The sequence below is a fragment of the Macaca nemestrina genome, chromosome 11, assembly GCF_043159975.1.
Source record: "Macaca nemestrina isolate mMacNem1 chromosome 11, mMacNem.hap1, whole genome shotgun sequence".
NCBI lineage: Eukaryota > Metazoa > Chordata > Mammalia > Primates > Cercopithecidae > Macaca > Macaca nemestrina.
The window spans coordinates 99,611,795-99,630,082 of record NC_092135.1 but is presented as its reverse complement, the minus strand read 5'-3'; the positions used below and the strand labels follow the sequence as shown (position 1 = coordinate 99,630,082).

The 18,288-nt window shown below is 40.7% G+C and overlaps 1 protein-coding gene across 1 annotated transcript in view; it reads left to right on the top strand.

Annotated features, from left to right (window-relative positions):
* LOC105468094 (MAGUK p55 scaffold protein 4) overlaps positions 1 to 18,288 on the top strand; it is a 58,262-nt gene that overhangs the window by 24,972 nt on the left and 15,002 nt on the right. The window contains exons 10-14 of the mRNA XM_011718059.3: positions 1,273 to 1,337; positions 8,606 to 8,623; positions 12,028 to 12,066; positions 14,296 to 14,316; positions 18,076 to 18,090. Coding sequence (XP_011716361.1) covers positions 1,273 to 1,337; positions 8,606 to 8,623; positions 12,028 to 12,066; positions 14,296 to 14,316; positions 18,076 to 18,090 — 158 coding nt within the window. The remainder of the gene's footprint in view (positions 1 to 1,272; positions 1,338 to 8,605; positions 8,624 to 12,027; positions 12,067 to 14,295; positions 14,317 to 18,075; positions 18,091 to 18,288) is intronic.

Sequence of the window (18,288 nt, the reverse complement as noted above, 5' to 3'; positions counted from 1 at the left end):
GTCCATGCTAATTGAGTTTACAGTAAGGTTTCATGTATCATTTAGTCCTCACAATGCCTCAAATGCACTGAGCCCCATTTCATAAGTGGGGAACTAAGTTTCAAGATGTTAGGAGATTTGTCCAAGATCCTGTGGAGGGGAAGCACGCCTGGAACCCAGGTCTGTTGAATCCCAGTCCATCACTTTGTAGATTATAGGATAGATGCCTCCTGCTGCTAATTGTTCAACATCCACCACATTGCTTGACTTCCCTGGATCAGTTTCCTCATTTCTAAAGTGAGGACAGTGGCTAAATTGGCCCTTCTTAAACTCTCTTGTGAATTAGAATCACATGGAGAGTTTGATTTAAACACGCAGATGCCCTGGCCTTATCTTCAGAGAATCGGAGGCAGGAGATCTGGGAGGCCCAGATTAGCTACATTTTAACAGACACCTCAGATGTATTCCAAAGTTTGAGAGATTAAATTAGAGCTTCTTGCCTTTAGCATACATATGACTTACCTGGGCTCTTATTAAAATGGAGATTCTAATTTGGAAGGCTTGGGGTGGGGCCTGAGGTTCTGCAGGTCTCACAAGCTCCCAGGGAAAGGTGATGCTGCAGTTCCGGGAATACAAAAAACAGAGTGTCTTCAAAGTCTTCTCTTGCTCCAAACTTCACAGTGTTGAATAAAGAAGGAACAACTTTGCTTAGAAAGTTGCTTTGAAGTAGGCAAGGCAAGGAAAACCTGCCCAAAGGAATTGCTGGGGGACTCAAGGGAGGAGGAACAAGTCAACAGAGGTTTCAGGTGCCAAGAAAAGGTGAAGCCTTGCCCTCGAGCCCAGGGGTGATTCTAGAGATCAAGAAAGGAGCAGAGTCATCTAAAGAAACTGTAGAGAGCCTGTAACAGCCTGGGAGGGAAACCCGAACATGTCATGAGAATTCGAAGGAGACTGCAGAGACAGGCTAACATGCCTGAGAGGCAGCTTACCACGGGTCATTTACCGAAACTCCATGTGCAAACTTGTGATCATGGGCGAGATTGTCACTCTAAGTATTTGTTGTTCTGAAAAGATCCTGTGAGGCAGAAAAAGAGATGAGAGAGCCTATATGTTTGGAAAATTTATTTGACAACGCATTTGGAGAAGTGATCACCCTTTTCACTTGGGTGAAGGCAGCAGAATTCTAAGAAACATTCTGTTTGTCATTGTTCTGGGTCTGTTTCACCTCGGTTAACTGGGGTTGGCTTTTTGTTTTTTGTTTGTTTTTTGTCTCACGGTTCCCCGCCCCTATAGGAAGCAACGGGAATTCTGGTGGTCTCAGCCATACCAGCCTCACACCTGCCTCAAGTCAACCTTATGTGAGTATTGCAACTGCCTGACAGGTTCTCCCCGTTTGCTGCACAAATGAAGACCGTGGCATTGCAGTGAAGAAAGAGTCTAATTGATGTGAGGCTGGCCATGCCACGTGGGAGATGGAGTTGTTATTTAAATCAATCTCCTTGAAGGCCCCTAGATTAGGGGTTGCTCAAAGATAGTTTGGGGAGGGAGTGGGGTGGCTATTCAATGGGCACTTGCTGCTGATTGGTTGGATCAGAGATGAAATCATAGGGAGTTGAAGCTGTCCTCTTGCACTGAGTTGCTTCTGGGTGGAGCCACAGAAGCCATTGGTTGGTGGGTCCAGATGGAGCCACAGGTGTCAGACATGAAAAAACCTAAAAAGATGTCACAAAAGGCCAATCTTAGGTTCTACAATAGTGATGTTATTTGCAAGAATTATTGGGGAAATTGCATATCTTATGATATGCAGAATTCACCTTAGCAGAATTCAGGCTCCTCCCACTAACCTGATGGTCTCTCATTAGCTTTATAAAGGTGGCTGAGTTTTAGGGGAAGGCCTGTTATCATTTAAACTATAAATAAAATGTCTCCCAAAGCTAACCCTGGAATGAAGGCAGCTTGAAAGCTAAAAGCAAGAGGAGCTTGGGCTATGTTGGATCTCCCCCACTGCCATAATTTTCTCACTGATGTAATTTTTACAAAGGCAATTTCAGTATGTGGCTACCTCAGACCCAGCATGTGCATCCTGGGGGAGCCTGCTTCCTCCCTCCCAGGACTGGCTTCCTGCCCAGGAGATCTCTAAATGTCCCCACTGCTCCCAGATAGTCTCCCTGGCAGCCAGCTCTCTGAAGTCCTACCATTGACATTCGTTCTTTGGATTTAGAAGAGTTTTCAGTTAATGAAAATGCATATGTTTTTATCTTGGTGACACCTGAAGACATTCCTCCCCAAATTGAGGCCCTCCAAGATCTCCGCAGCTCATATGTGCATTATATATGACTGCAAGCAAGGCTGCATAGCTACACATATACCTTCATTTGGGTTCTATCAACTTAGAGGACTTAATCTTCACACTGTACAGAAGCACCGATTAACAATTGTGCATGCCTTTGGTGAATAAATATGGGATGGAATTGTTACTTAATGATTGCAGTTTGATTGCTAGACATTATTATTGAAGCAGTTGGGGAGTGGTGAGTAAAGGCTCCATGGTGGCAAATGCTTGATTAAAGGTGCTGTGGCTTGACAGAGGCCAGCTAAGCCTACTGAGCAAGGCCCTTCTGAAATGGCCCTCAGGTGGGCCCTGGAAAGGGGTTAAGGGAGGGAACTGGGCACCAGAAAGAGGGAGGGGAGGCAAAGAGAGGAGACTGGAAGGGCACAAAAAGTACCAACATCACAGATCTACCCATGGCAAGCCTCATCCACTTTATTATGTATCCCTTCTCCAAGCCAAAAATTACTTTTCCTTTTATTTTCTTATTGAAAAGATATGAGGACAACTATAAAGGCAGTTTTTGACAGAAGAAAACATGCCTTTTCAATGACAATATTTTCATATTATCTTCCAGCAGTGAATACATATTTTACATGGTTACAGTAATAGCTGCAATAGCACTTTTTTTTTTTTTTAAACTTAACATCTTTTTTTCTTTTTTAATTATACTTTAAGTTCTGGGATACATGTACAGAACGTGCAGGTTTGTTACATAGGTATACATGTGCCATGGTGGTTTGCTGCACCCATTAACTCATCATCTACATTAGGTATTTCTCCTAATGCTATCCCTCCCCTTAGTCCCCACCCGCCAACCGGCCCCAGTGTGTGATGTTCCCCTCCCTGTGTCCATGTGTTCTCATAGTTCAACTCCCACTTATGAGTGAGAACATACGGTGTTTGGTTTTCTGTTCCTGTATTAGTTTGCTGGGAATTATGGTTTCGAGCTTCATCCATGCCCATTCAGTATGATACTGACTGTGGGTTTATCATAAATAGCTCTTATTATTTTGAGATACATTCCATCAATACCTAGTTTATTGAGAGTTTTTAGCATGAGGGGATGTTGAATTTTATCAAAGGCCTTTTCTGCATGTATTGAGATAATCATGTGATTTTTGTCATGGGTTCTGTTTATGTGATGGATTACATTTATTGATTTGCATATGTTGAACCAGCCTTGCATCCCAGGGATGAAGCCAACTTGATTGTGGTGGATAAGCTTTTTGCTGTGCTCCTGGATTTGGTTTGCCAGTATTTTATTGAGGATTTTCCCATCGATGTTCATCAGGGATATTGGCCTGAAATTTTCTTTTTTTGTTGTGTCTCTGCCAGCTTTTGGTATCAGGATGATGCTAGTCTCATAAAATGAGTGAGGGAGGAGTCCCTCTTTTTCCATTGTTTGGAATAGTTTCAGAAGGAATGGTACAAGCTCCATTTGGTCCTGGGCTTTTTTTGGTTGGCAGGCTATTAATTACTGCCTCAATTTCAGAACTTGTTATTGGTCTATTCAGGGATTCAACTTCTTCCTGGTTTAGTCTTGGGAGGGTGTGTGTGTCCAGGAATTTACCCATTTCTTCTAGATTTTCTAGTTTATTTGTATAGAGGTGTTTATAGTATTCTCTCATGGTAGTTTGTATTTCTGTGGGATCAGTGGTGATATCCCCTTTACCACTTTTTATTGTATCTATTTGATTCTTCTCTCTTTTCTTCTTTATTAACCTGGCTAGTGGTCTATTTTCTTAATCTTTTCAAAAATCCAGCTTCCTGAATTCATGATTTTTTTGAAGGATTTTTTGTGTCTCTATCTCATTCAGTTCTGCTCTGATCTTAGTTATTTCTGGTCTTCTGCTAGCTTTTTGAATTTGTTTGCTCTTGCTTCTCTAGTTCTTTTAATTGTGATGTTAGGGTTTTGATTTTAGATCTTTCTTGCTTTCTCCTGTAGGGATTTAGTGCTCTAAATTTCCCTCTAAACACTGCTTTAGCTGTTTTCCAGTGATTCTGTACATTATGTCTTTGTTCTCATTGCTTTCAAAAAACTTATTTATTTCTGCCTTAATTTCGTTATTTACCCAGTAGTCATTCAGGAGCAGGTTGTTCAGTTTCCATGTAGTTGTATAGTTTTGAGTGAGTTTCTTAATCCTGAGGTCTAATTTGATTGCACTGTGGTCTGAGAGACTGTTTGTTATGATTTCTGTTCTTTTGCATTTGCTGAGGAATGTTTTACTTCCAATTGGTGGTCAGTTTTAGAATAAGTGTGATGTGGTGCTGAGAAGAATGTATATTCTGTTGATCTGGGGTGTAGAATTCTGTAGATGTCAATTGGGTCCACTTGGTCCAGAGCTGAGTTCAAGTCCTGAATATCCTTGCTAATTTTCTGTCTCATTGATCTGTCTAATATTGACAGTGGGTTGTTAAAGTCTCCCCCTATTATTGCTTGAGAGTCTATGTCTCTTTGTAGGTCTCTAAGAACTTGCTTTATGAATCTGGGTGCTCCTCTATTGGGTGTATATATATTTAGAATAGTTAGCTCTTCTTGTTGTGTTGATCCCTTTACCATTATGTAATGCCCTTCTTTGTCTTTTTTGATCTTTGTTAGTTTAAAGTCTGTTTTATCAGAGACTAGCATTGGAACCCCTGCTTTTTTTTGCTTTCCATTTGCTTGGTAAATTTTCCTCCATCGCTTTATTTTGAGCACATGTGTGTCTTTGCACATGAGATGGGTCTCCTGAATACAGCACACTGATGGGTCCTGACTCTTTATCCAATTTGCCAGTCTATGTCTTTTAATTGGGTATTTAGCCCATTTACATTTAAGGTGAATATTGTTATGTGTGAATTTGATCCTGTCATTATGATGCTAGCTGGTTATTTTGCCTGTTAGTTCATGCAGTTTCCTCATAGTGTCAATGGTCTTTATAATTTGGTAGTTTTTGCAGTGGCTGGTACTGGTTTTTCCTCTCCATATTTAGTGCTTCCTTCAGGAGCTCTGGTAAGGCAGGCCTGGTAGTGACAAAATCTCTCCGCATTTGCTTGTCTGTAAAGGATTTTATTTCTCCTTCACTTGTGAAGCTTAGTTTGACTGGATATGAAATTCTGGGTTGAAAATTCTTTTCTTTGAGAATGTTGAATATTGGCCCCCACTCTCTTCTGGCTTGTAGGGTTTCTGCTGAGAAATCCACTGTTAGTCTGATGGGCTTCCTTTTGTGGGTAACCCAACCTTTCTCTCTGGCCGCCCTTAACATTTTTTCCTTCATTTCAACCTTGGTGAATCTGAAGATTTAGTGTTTAGGGGTTGCTCTTCTCAAGGAGTATCTTTGTAGTGTTCTCTGTGTTTCCTGAATTTGAATGTTGGCCTGTCTTTCTAGGCTGGGGAAGTTCTCCTGGATAATATCCTGAAGAATGTTTTCCAACTTGGTTCCATTCTCCCTGTCACTTTCCGGTACACCAATCAAATGTAGGTTTGGTCTTTTCACATAGTCCCATATTTTTTGGAGGCTTTGTTCATTCCTTTTCATTCTTTTTTCTCTAATCTTGTCTTCATGCTTTATTTCATTAAGTTGATCTTCAATCTCTGATATTGTTTCTTCTGCTTGATTGATTTGGCTATTGATACTTGTGTATGCTTCATGAAGTTCTTGGGCTGTGTTTTTCAGCTCCATCAGGTCATTTATGTTCCTCTCTAAACTGGTTATTCTAGTTAGCAATTCCTCTAACCCTTTTTCAAGGTTCTTAGCTTCCTTGCATTAGGTTAGAACATGCTTGTTTAGCTCAGAAGAGTTTGTTATTACCCACCTTCTGAAGCCTACTTCTGTCAATTCGTCAAAGTCTTTCTCCATTCGGTTTTGCTCCCTTGTTGGCAAGGAGTTGTGATCCTTTGGAGGAGAAGAGGCATTCTGGTTTTTGGAATTTTCAGCCTTTTTTCACTGTTTTTTCTTCATCTTCATGGATTTATCTACCTTTGGTCTTTGATGTTGGTGACCTTCCAATGGGGCCTCTGAATAGACATCCTTTTTGTTGATGTTGATGCTATTTCTGTTTGTTAGTTTTCCTTCAAAATAGGCCTCTGTGCTGCAGGTCTGCTAGAGTTTGCTGGAGGTCCACTCCAGTTCCTGTTTGCCTGGGTATCACTAGTGGAGGCTGCAGAACAGCAAAGATTGCTGCCTGCTCCTTCCTTGGGAAGCTTCGTCCCAGAGGGGCACCTGCCAGATGCCAGCTGGAGCTCTCCTGTATGAGGTATCTGTCAAGCCCTGCTGGGAGGTGTCTTCCAGTCAGGAGGCACAGGGGCCAGGGACCCACTTGTGGAAGCAGTCTGTCCCTTAGCAGAGCTTGAGCACTGTGCTGGGAGATCTGCTCCTCTCTTCAGAGCCGGCAGGCAGGAACTTTTAAGTCTAGTGAAGCTGCGCCCACAGCCACCCCTTCCCCCAGGTGACTGTTTGTCCCAGGGAGATGGGAGTTTTGTCTATAAGTCCCTGACTGGGGCTGCTGCCTTTCTTTCAGAGATGCCCTGCCCAGAGAGGAGGAATCTAGAGAGGCAGTCTGGCTACACTGGCTTTGGGGTGCTGTAGAGGGCTCCACCCAGTTCAAACTTCCCAGTGGCTTTGTTTACATTGTGAGAGGAAAACCACTGACCCAAGCCTCAGTAATGGTGGTCGCCCCTTCCCCCACCAAGCTGGGGTGTCCCAGTTCAACTTCAGTCTGCTGTGCTGGCAGCGAGAATTTCAAGCCAGTGGATTTTAGTTTGCTGGACTCCATGGGGGTGGGATCCGCTGAGCAAGACCACTTGGCTCCCTGGCTTCAGCCCCTTTTCCAGGGGAGCAAACGGTTCTGTCTTGCTGGTATTCCAGGCGCCACTGGGGTATGAAAAACAAACAAACAAAAACTCCTGCAGCTAGCTTGGTGTCTGCCCAAACGGCTGCCCAGTTTTGTGCTTGAAACCCATGGCCCTGCTGGTGTAGACACCCGAGGGAATGTCCTAGTCTGTGGGTTGTGAAGAACGTGGGAAAAGGGTAATATCTGGGCTGGAGTCCCAGTCCCTTACAGTCTCTCACAGCTTTCCTTGGCTAGGGGAGGGAGACCCCAACCCCTTGTGCTTCCTGGGTGAGGCAATGCCCCACCCTGCTTTGGTTTGCCCTTCATGGGCTGCACCCACTGTCTAGCCAGTCCCAGTGAGATGAGCCAGGTACCTCAGTCGGAAATGCAGAAATCACCTGCCTTCTGCATTCATCTCGCTGGGAGCTGCAGACCAGAGCTGTTCCTGTTCAGCCATCTTGCCAGCCACTTCACTTAACATCTTATCAGAAACATTTTTCATGACACAATCTTCATAGTGATATTTTAGTTACTTCTTCCATGTTTTGAAAAAGTTTTTTTTTAAATCAAACTTTCATTTATCAAAGGCACATGAAAATGCTAATTAGTTTCTAATCAGCATCTGATAATTACCTGTAGTATAACCTCTAGTTGCCATTTAATTTGGTTGTGTGCCCTGTGTGATTTGTATTAGACTTTCTAGAAGTCCATGCTGAAAATAGTTTGCAATACTCTATTATTATCCTCACGAATCTCTAGGTCCATGAGCCTCAGGTTTGGAGCCACTGACTTAAAGGGTCCCCTCTCTCAGGGAATGTTTCTGATAGACATGATTATTTTTTGAACTACTAAAAAGATCATTTATTTTCAACTATTATAGATGATCCTACAATTAATATTACTTTCTACATTTCTGCTCTGCTTAAGTCTTATCATACCCTCCTCCCCCGCAAAAAATATTAGGGGCAGGCTACTGAGTCCTAAGATATAGGCAATTTTATTAATGAAGTGTTATTGATGTTAGTTTACAGATGATTATTAAAAAGTTATTGACTGAAGCTGCACTTATAATTTTCTTCCCTCTTTCTTTCCCTCCCTCCCTTCCTCCCTCCATCTCTCTGTCTTCTTTCCTTCCTTCCACTGAAAATTTGGGTTCCTAAAATATGCTGAACTAAGCATATTAATTCAGAAATTCATAGAATACTACCCTTGTAGAACTAGCTGGGATGGAAGAGGGTGGGATTTACCAGAAGCAAGTAGATTCCCATTTCCAACAAGGCTCACAAATATATTGGTTTTATAAGGTATTCATTTATCGTTTTGTTACTAAATCTTCCCTGAATTTCTAGAGAATAAACCCAGAATACTAATTACAATAATTTTTGCACATTACATTTCTTATTGTAAATTAATCTGAGAAACTATAGTACAGATATTGTGTTCTTTTCTTCCCCCCTGCTTCAATCATTTGCTCGTACCCAGCAATTTCTATGGAAGAAGGTAAGAAATAGTATTTAGGAAAAAACTCTTATTTCCAACATCTTTTAGAAATTTCTTGTAGCTTAAAAAATTCACTTTAATTCCATTCAGCTATTTATTAAGCGCTTCCTATATACCTAGTAGTGTGATAGTCATTAATATCTTAATTTATAAACATATGTCATTCAAAGATATGCATGCAAAGTATAATTGTCCTAACACTGAGAGGAATAAAGAAAAGAGAAGTAACATTTATATGCAGCTCCAAAGTTTAGCATAGCATATGGCAAGAACTCAATAAAAGCTGTGACACTGATGAGATGTTTTGTTTCAACTGCTTTATACACGTTACCTAACCTAACAATAACACCATAGTGAAATTATTATTATTATTCCCATCTTATGGATGAAAAGATTGACATCCAGAGAAGGTAAGAACAGTTGTCAGTAGTTGCAAACAGTGTAATCTGGATTCAAGATTCCGTCTGTCTAAAAGGCCCTGCATTAGGGAACAAATGGGACCTTCAGTTACTAGCCTTTCCCCTTCTCCATGCCCAACCATCTGGATGACTCATTTTGATGGTGCTCTCTCTCTCTCTCACATACACACACACACACACACACACACACACACACACACACACACACACACACACACTCCAAAGCAAGATGCTGTCTGCTTCCAGAGAGGGGAAAGAAGAGGTGTCCCCTTAGCCACCATCCACAGTTCATCCTTGAATTTGGAAAGGGAAACCAGAGAACTGCAGAATGACTTTTGAAGGCTGATCTATGGGAACAAGGCTCCAATCTGTGTCCCCCCAAAACAAAAAAAGGTGTATGACACAGGAAGGTGAGAGCAGAAGGAGAGGGAGAGAGGGGCAAGTCCAGGTTGCCTGCTTCTGGTTTGTCTACTCAGGGTCACGTTATAGACTGCACGTTAAGAGTTGTAGAGGGGAGCCTGGGAATAGCCCTTGGTGGTAGAGGGGAGCTGGGAACTCTATGGTATTGGTGGGTGATAAGGCCATGGTCTTAGCTTGAGCGTCCGTAACAAGATACCACAGACAAAGTGGCTTAAACAACAGATATTTATTTTCTTACAGTTTCAGAGGCTGGAAGTCTAAGATTAAGATTCCAGCAGGGTTGGTTTCTGGTGAGGCCTCTCTTCCTGGCTTGCAGACAGCCACCTTCTTGCTGTGTGCTCATTTGGTGTTGCCTCTGTGCATCCTTAGAGGGAGAGGGAGAGGGAGAGGGAGAGGGAGAGGGAGAGAGAGAAAGGAGAGGGAGAGAGAGAGAAGAGGGATGGTGGTGGGGGGCACGGGGAGAGAGAGAGAGAGAAAAAAAAAGAAGAGAGACAGGGAGGTCGATTGATCTGGTATGTTTTCTTCTTCTTATAAGGCCACCAGTTCTCTCAATTTAAGACCCTAGACATATTACCTCATTTAACCTTAATGACCTCCTTAAAGGACCTATCTCTAAATACAGCCATACTGAAGGCAAGGGCTTCAACATATGAATATTGGGGGGAACACAATTCAGTACATTATCCTAGCTGATAATGTGGAATTATTGATTTGAGGAGAACAAAAATCAGTGGCCCTATCTTAGGGCCACTTGACACTTATCAGAGTCAAGTAAGTCAGAGCTTCTTGTGCTGTTACTAGATAATCATGCCTGGTTTTTGTACCTTCCTCTGTAAAATAAAAGTGAAAATTGTAGTCTTTGTTTGCCCTAAAGAAAAACAACTTTATTATGTCCTGGGAACTAATGAACTCACTGTTGTTATGGATGGCTAGTTGTTATGGATGGCTAATAACAATCTAATTATTTAATTAGGAAATTAAATTAATCTAATTAATTAGGAAAATAATCTCTAAATGAATACAAGTAAACAAATGACAGTGCGGGAAATCTAAACCATGTCACTTGTTTATCTGTGTCCCTAACTGTACGAGACAGTGTTATTTCATAAAATTTTTCATATTTCATTTAAAAACATTAATGAATGATGTAGTTTTTAAGGGGTGGTGATAAGCGTTACTTTATATTGTAGCTTATTCTACAGACTGTACTTTGGACTACACTTTTACAGACTATGTACTTTTGGAACCTGTATTAGCCTCATTTATTAAATCAGTATTTGTTGAGCACCTGGGATGTGATGGGCACTGCTAGAAACAAGATGTAAAGTGCTGAAAGACAAAAAAAAAATTCAGAACCTATATTCAAATAAACTATTTTGATATTTAAAAGAAAACTCAATTTAAGAAATAATTTATCATTTGCCCACTATGTGCAAAATACTGTAGTAAGAGTCTGTAAAAACTAGTGAGACAGTCCCTGTCTTCAAGAAGCTGTCTAGGAGAACAAAGAAGGCAAACCCCCGAATGGTTATAGATGTACAATAGATGTGCAGTAGCCGACAGTTCAAGGTAGTAGGAAGAAAATGCTCTGCAAGGGGGTATTCATTCTGATCAGTGCTTGAGATGGACCTAGAAGCATGACAGGCACAGGGAACAGGGTAGCAAAGGCCATGATGTCCACTCTAATGGTAGTGTAAAATGCGTGAAGGAAAGAAGCGGACGACAACCTTCCAAGCTGGGTTTAGATCGTGCTGTAGAGAGTTTTGAGAATTAGGATAAGTAGTTTTTAAAGTTATATTCCTTTATTCTTTTATATATACTTCAGCTAAAGGTAAAGAGAATTCACATTTATTGAGTACTTAGCATATGCCTGAGCTTTTCATGCATTTTCTCAATCCTAGCCTATATGGTAGGTACTATTACTCTCCCCATTTGCAGATGGATAACAGTGGCTTAGAGATCAACTAATTTGTGCAGCATTCAAAAGCCTATGGTTTTTAATTTTTCACCATTTTTATATTATATAGCCTCCCACATCATACATTTTCATTTAATACAGGAGAGCCCTTTTTATCTCTCCAAGTAAGCAATAGCTCTAAAAGTAAATTTATCATAAGGTGGATGGAGTTTTATTGACATGCATAGTTTTTTATTTTTATTTTATGAGTTTTATTGACATACGTAGGGAATTTTTAATTTTTATTTATTTATTTTTTAGACAGAGTTTTGCTCTTTTTGCCAAGGCTGGAGTGCAATGGCGTTATCTCGACTCACTGCAACCTCCGCCTCCTGGGTTCAAATGATTCTCCTGCCTCAGCCTCCCAAGTAGCTGGGATTATAGGTGTGCGCTACCACACCCGACTAATTTTTATATTTTTAGTAGAGACAGGGTTTCACCATGTTGGTCAGGCTGGTCTCGAACTCCTGACCTCAGGTGATCCACCCGCCTTGGCCTCCCAAAGTGCTGGGATTACAGGCGTGAGCCACCATGCCTGGCTATGGAATTTTGTTTTTAATGCAGACACATTTTAAATTCTGTTTCTCCCTTTCTGTACTCTTTTATAGAAGATGACATGAAGATTGATGAGAAATGTGTGGAAGCAGGTAACATTTTCTCTTGATTGCTTTGCTGTTAGAAGAAATATGAAGCATGTCAATTATAGATTATCTGAAGCAGAAGTGTCCAAAGGGGCCATGGGCCTTTCCTCTGGGAGAAATGCGTAAAATGACCCTCCACCCCCATCTTTCTTCTGTAGTTCTGGCCGTTGGAAGGAGAAGCTGTGGTAATGTCTCCAGGTTCCCATTGATCTACTAGAAAATGTTCTAGAAAGCAGCGCTTTGTAAATGATCTTAGGAACACTTAGTAACACTCAGCATATCAGATGGTAGAACACTTGGAAACCTCTGCTCTTTGTGAAATAACATAAAATATTGCAGTATCAAATTTTTAAAGAGCAATATATATTTTATTATTAAGTTTGATGCCATCTTCTGGTGGATTCTAGTATAGATAAATAGTAGTAGGTTCCAAAATGAGAAGCCATGCATGAAAGTTTTTTACATTTCTATTCTTTAATTTTTTTGTAAATTGGGAAAAGATTTTTCAAATTTAGTGGCAGAAATAAGACCGGCTTAAGAATCACTAGGATTTTGTTAGGAGACCAGTTGGAGAACCTTAGTCTGATAGGTGAATCTGTCTTTGCTTTATAGGCTAGTCTAGTTCTTAGAAGTGAAAGAACAATATAAAATTTTGAAACAGTGGGCATTTCAATGATTCACATATATTTTCCAGAACAACTGCAGAATACTGCTGACATTATGTTTATTTTACCAAGTATACTTTTTTTTAAAACTTGCAGTAATATTCATTTCCTTTCTACAATTTTCATTATATTTTATTAGGTAATAATTCACATAGTTCAAAATTTAATAACTACAAAGGTATATTCAGTAAGAAGTTCCTCCCTTTCCATGTTCTCCTACTCATTTTTCTTTCTTGGGGCAATAAATGTTAATAGTTTCTTCAGTATCACCCCACACATATTCTGTGCCCAAAAAGCAATGATGTGGTCGGGCATGGTGGCTCATGCCTGTAATTCCAGCACTTTGGGACGCCGAGGTGGGTGGATCACGAGGTCAGGAGATTGAGACCATCCTGGCTAACACGGTGAAACCCTGTCTCTACTAAAAAATATACAAAAAAAATTAGTTGGGCATGGTGGCGGGCACCTGTCGTCCCAGCTACTCGGGAGGTTGAGGCAGGAGAATGGTGTGAACCCAGGAGGCAGAGCTTGTAGTGAGCAGAGATCGTGCCACTGCACTCCAGCCTGGGTGACAGAGCGAGACTCCATGTCAAAAAAAAAAAAAAAAAAGCAATGATGTGTATATTTCTCCTCCCCACTTCATCACCCCCATCTTTTTTTCTAAATCTACATGCACATACCCTTTGATAGCATGAAATGCACACTGTTCTGTTCCTGGCTTTTCTAACTTAACATTCTAAATCTTGGAGGTGACTCTATCTTAGCACATAAAGAGCCTTGTCTTTATTTTTTTTAACAGCTTATTGGTTATTGCATACTGATACAATCACTTATTTGTAGGCATTTGTGTTATGTCCATTTGTTTCTATTATAAACAGTGCTATAATGAATTGCTTTATAAATATATCATTTTACATGCATGAGAATACCTTAGATGCAGCATTGCCTGATCCAAGGATGCATCCATTGGCAATGTTGCCATATATTTCAAATTGCCCTCCATGTATGTTTCTTAATCCTTAATCTTTCTTTAAAATGCTAACAAGAGTTGTTTTAACTAATGAGGAAGTTGGTTTATCTCACATCCTTCTCAGCCACCCGATCAAGCCAACGTAATCAAGTCGTTCATATGCTCACTCTCCTCACCATCACCCCCATTTGTGGGTCTCCAACTCTTCAAGCAGGGTGCACCCCTCCTACATCAGCAAGCCATCTGCAGCAAAGCTGAGCAGTAGCTAACTATCTCTACGGGTTTCCCTGACATTCCACTTTCCCCTTCCCTCTGAGCTTTTCACATTTTATTTTATTTATCCTCTATTATTTTATTTATTTTGAGCTCCTGCTGCACCCCTGACTGTCATCATGGCTCAGCTGCCGAATACCATGTCTTTCATTTAAAGTTGATATATGCCATAGAGACACCATCAATTTGACCTTGATTTAGGAAAAAAACTTAAAAGGTGGTGTATGGGCAGAAGTAGGGGGCCAGAGAATTAGACTTAAAATATAGACTCAGTGTAGATGGTCATGTAATAACATTTTTTATTTTTGCCTCCATGGAAAATCATAGATGAAGAAACATTTGAATCTGGTGAGTAAAAAAAATGAGTATTTGGTACTGATTTTTAAATGTATATTCCAAATTTTGATGCAATTTATACACATATTTAGGGATATAATAATTGTTTAAATATATCAACAGTAAAAAAAATTAAAAAGTAACTATATGTATCCCACATCATGTTGTCAATCTCAAATATACATTTTAAAATTTATTTTTAATTTTAATTTTTAATATTTTTGAGAAAAAATCTGTCACTCAGGTTGGAGTGCAGCAGTGTGATCATGGCTCACTGCAGCCTCGAATTCCTGAGGTCAAGCGATCCTCCCACCTCAGCCTTCCAAATAGCTGGAACTACAGGCATATGCCATCACACCTGGCTAATTTATTTATTTGTTTTGAGACAGGGTCTCAGTCTGTTGCCCAAGCTGAAGTGCAAGTGGTATGATCATAGCTCGCTGCAGCCTTCACTTCCTTGGCTCAGGTGACCCTCCCACTTTAGCCTCCCAAGTAGCTGGGACTACAGTCCCATGCCATCATGCATGGCTAATTTTTCAATTTTTTTGTAGATATAGGTCTCACTGTGTTGCCCAGGCTTGTCTCCAACTCCGGGCCACGAGTGGTTTTCCCACCTTGACCTCCCAAAGTGAGCCACCACACCTGGTCCCAGTAAAATGTATTTTAAAAAATACAGCAACAGTGCTGTTGTGAAATGTAGATTTTACCTTAACCAGTACTTCTCACAGGGCTAGTACTGTCCCTGATGCAGCATTTTGGAACTCTTTGGGAGCATTTTTTTATTGTCACATTGATTGGGGGATACTCCTGGCCTTTAACTGGTGTCTCTTGACCCATATATCTTCTGAATGTCCTGCTGGACAAAACTTGTTACAAATATAAAAGGGTCATTTTTCAACACACAAAAAGTTTTCGTAAGATTTAGCATGAGAAACACAGTGATTTAGAAGACAGTCATTATGGAGAGAGACATTCAAACAGAATGCAGACATTGCCTTGCAATTATTGAATGATTTATTCCACGTATCCTGTCTACTCGATATTGCTAGTAAATAAACTGGAAAGTATATCTATACTGAATTAATTTTCTTTAATACATTATTTGTTATTATTGATGACATACGGTAAGTATCAAGTGTCTGTCCCTCAAAATAATGTTGAAATCATTAAAAACAAAATAGGCCCCACAGAATTTTATCTTTAAACTCCAAACCTGCTAGGGCATGTTAACATGACCCACCCAATTCCAGGCATATTATTTTTCCTCATTTTCTCCATTTCATTGGTCTCTAATTGCTTTGGCATATTATCTTTACCTCAATTAAGGCAATTTCCTTCTTTCTCTTATCACATACAAATAAATCTAGCCTTTTATTACTTACCAAAACACTTTTTATTCTGGTGTCCACCTGTTTCTTTTCTATTTTTCTGTACTTCATATAAGGAATATTTTCTGATTTCTTAAATTCTCTTGAATCCATGCTTCTTTGTTATAAGTAAATATTAATATAAGCATCTAGTAGTTTCTTAGGTCTTCCAAAGATGTTATGCCCGAGGATTTATATTTTGATATGTATACTTTAAAAAAAATTTTTTTGAGACAGAGTCTCACTCTGTCACCCAGGCTGGAGTCCAGTGGTGTGATCTGGGCTCACTGCAATCTCCACCCGCCAGGCTCAAGTGATTCTCATGCCTCAGCCTCCTGAGTAGCTGGGATTACAGGTGTGTACCATCACACCCAGCTAATTTTTGTGTTTTTAGTAGAGACGGGTTTCCATGTTGCTCAGGCTAGTCTTGAACTCCTGGCCTCAAGTGATCCGCCTGCCTCGTATGTATATACTTTTAAAATACATATATATTTTAAAAAATATAAATTACTTCCTTTAAAATGTTTTTTTATGTTACAGCTGGAGCATTGTATTGATTTTTTTAATTACATGTATGGTAGATTATGCCATCTATGAGTTTCCTTTCATAAAAGTAGAGAGATTGCTACGAATATTAGTTATTTTAAAAAAAGCATTGAGACAGATGAGTTGTGAACCACTTTTCTAAATTATTTACATTTATGTTGTTTCAAAATGTCCTATTTTCCATTAGATGGTTGGCCTGTTAGAAATAATTTAATTGATTATTTATCCTTGCCCAGTGTTTGGGATTGGCTTAGTTTTTAATTTCTCTAGCTTATTCTCATCCTTCTTTGTTCTATTCCACTGGAGAACACTCCACATGCGAAGGCTGTGGTTGAGGCCGGGGAGTGTTTGTGGGTCTGTGGAAGGAGAGGCAATGGGTGAGACCACAGACTCCAGCCAGATCGGCCAGTTTGAACCCTGGGTTCATTACTCACTAACTGCAGGTTCTCTGGCTGTTAACCTCTCTGCCCTTCAGGTTCCTCACCTCTAAAATGGGAACAATAATTTATATGAATAAAGTGCTTAGAACAGTGCCTGGCACACAGGAAGTGCTGCACAAGTGTTAGCAGGTGTTATTATTGTGAAATCTTGTTCCTTGCGGGAGTCAGCAGCCAGTTCCTGGTGAACAGCACTACAGAGGGAGTTGCCTACTCTAGAGCGCCCCTTGTGGACTCCTCTCAGCTGGAAAAGAGAGAACTCTCGAGCATTGATTCGTTCTGAACCCAGCTTTCTTAGGAGCTCAATTAAGGAACAGTTAGCACCCAGCTGGCATATTTTCTAAGCATAGAACCGTTGGCATTCATTCCGTGATGCTTAATTTTGCTACTTAGACTGCTTCGTGAGCAGTTAAGTTTCTTCAGTTTCGGTCTGTAGTCTGAATAAAGTATAGTATGACTTCCTTGAATTTCCCCAGGAGGTGACGAGGTGATGGTGTAGTTTATTTAATCAGAAGTGCCAAAAAAAAAAAAAAAAAAAAAAAAGGCTGGACATGGTGGCTCATGCCTCTAATCCCAGCACTTTGGGAGGCCTAGGCGGGTGGATCACTTGAGGTCAGGAGTTCAAGACCAACCTGGCCAACATGGTGAAACCTCGTCTCTACTAAAAATACAAAAATTAGCCAGGCGTGGTGGTTCATGCCTATAATTCCAGCCAGTTAGGAGGTTGAAGTGAGAGAATCACTTGAACCCGGGAGAGAGAGGTTGCAGTGAGCCGAGATAGCGCCATTTGCACTCCAGCCTGGGTGACAGAGGAGACTCCATCTCAAAACAAACAAACCAAAAAACAGAATATGGCTATTTTGTGATGTCTAGAAAACAAAACAGTTTGCTTCATATTCAGTTTCCTCTGTCTTCAAGGGGCAGCTGGGGATGGAAGTGTGTGAGACCTAGGAAGGGGAAGGAATGAGGACGCTTGCTCGGGCCAGAGGCTGCTGCAGCACCAGCCCCAGCGCCAGTGCCATTTCTACCACTTCCTCCCCTTTACAGAGCTGCTGCAGTCCTGCCTCGGGGAGAGAGGAGAGAGAAGGCTCAAACCTGTTACTTTCCTTTAAGTTCTCCCTTTCAAGCTCCATTTTGTGCCAGCCAAGTAGAGTCTTCCTGGGTTACAAAGCCTTCAGGGAAAGTCTTGATAGGCAACTTTCAGAAAAAGGTACTGTCCCAAGCAGTGCAGTCAGGGCAAACCAGTTTCTCAGGCCCAACCATGTGGTCATCATTTGCCTTGCCAGGCCTTACCCGACTTACCTTTTGCTAGTGGTGACCTGAATGTCTTGCTTATGTCATTTGTCTGGTTTGATGACTAACACGATCTTCTTAAAGGCTTAACTTTTCATGTCTGTTTCTGCACCTACCCAAATCTCCAGAGGAACTTTCAGAAGGTAATTGTTTTTATTTCCTAGATACACCAAATAGAACTATGTTTAAGATCTTTCAGTGCCTCAAAATGAATACTTGCCCAGATAATGTTTAAGATGAAGATACGGTATTTGTTTTGTTGTTGTTTATGGTTTCCCCCTCATATTTACATTTTTTCCCCAGGAAACACACTTCCAAACTAAGTTTGTGAGGTTCTCCAA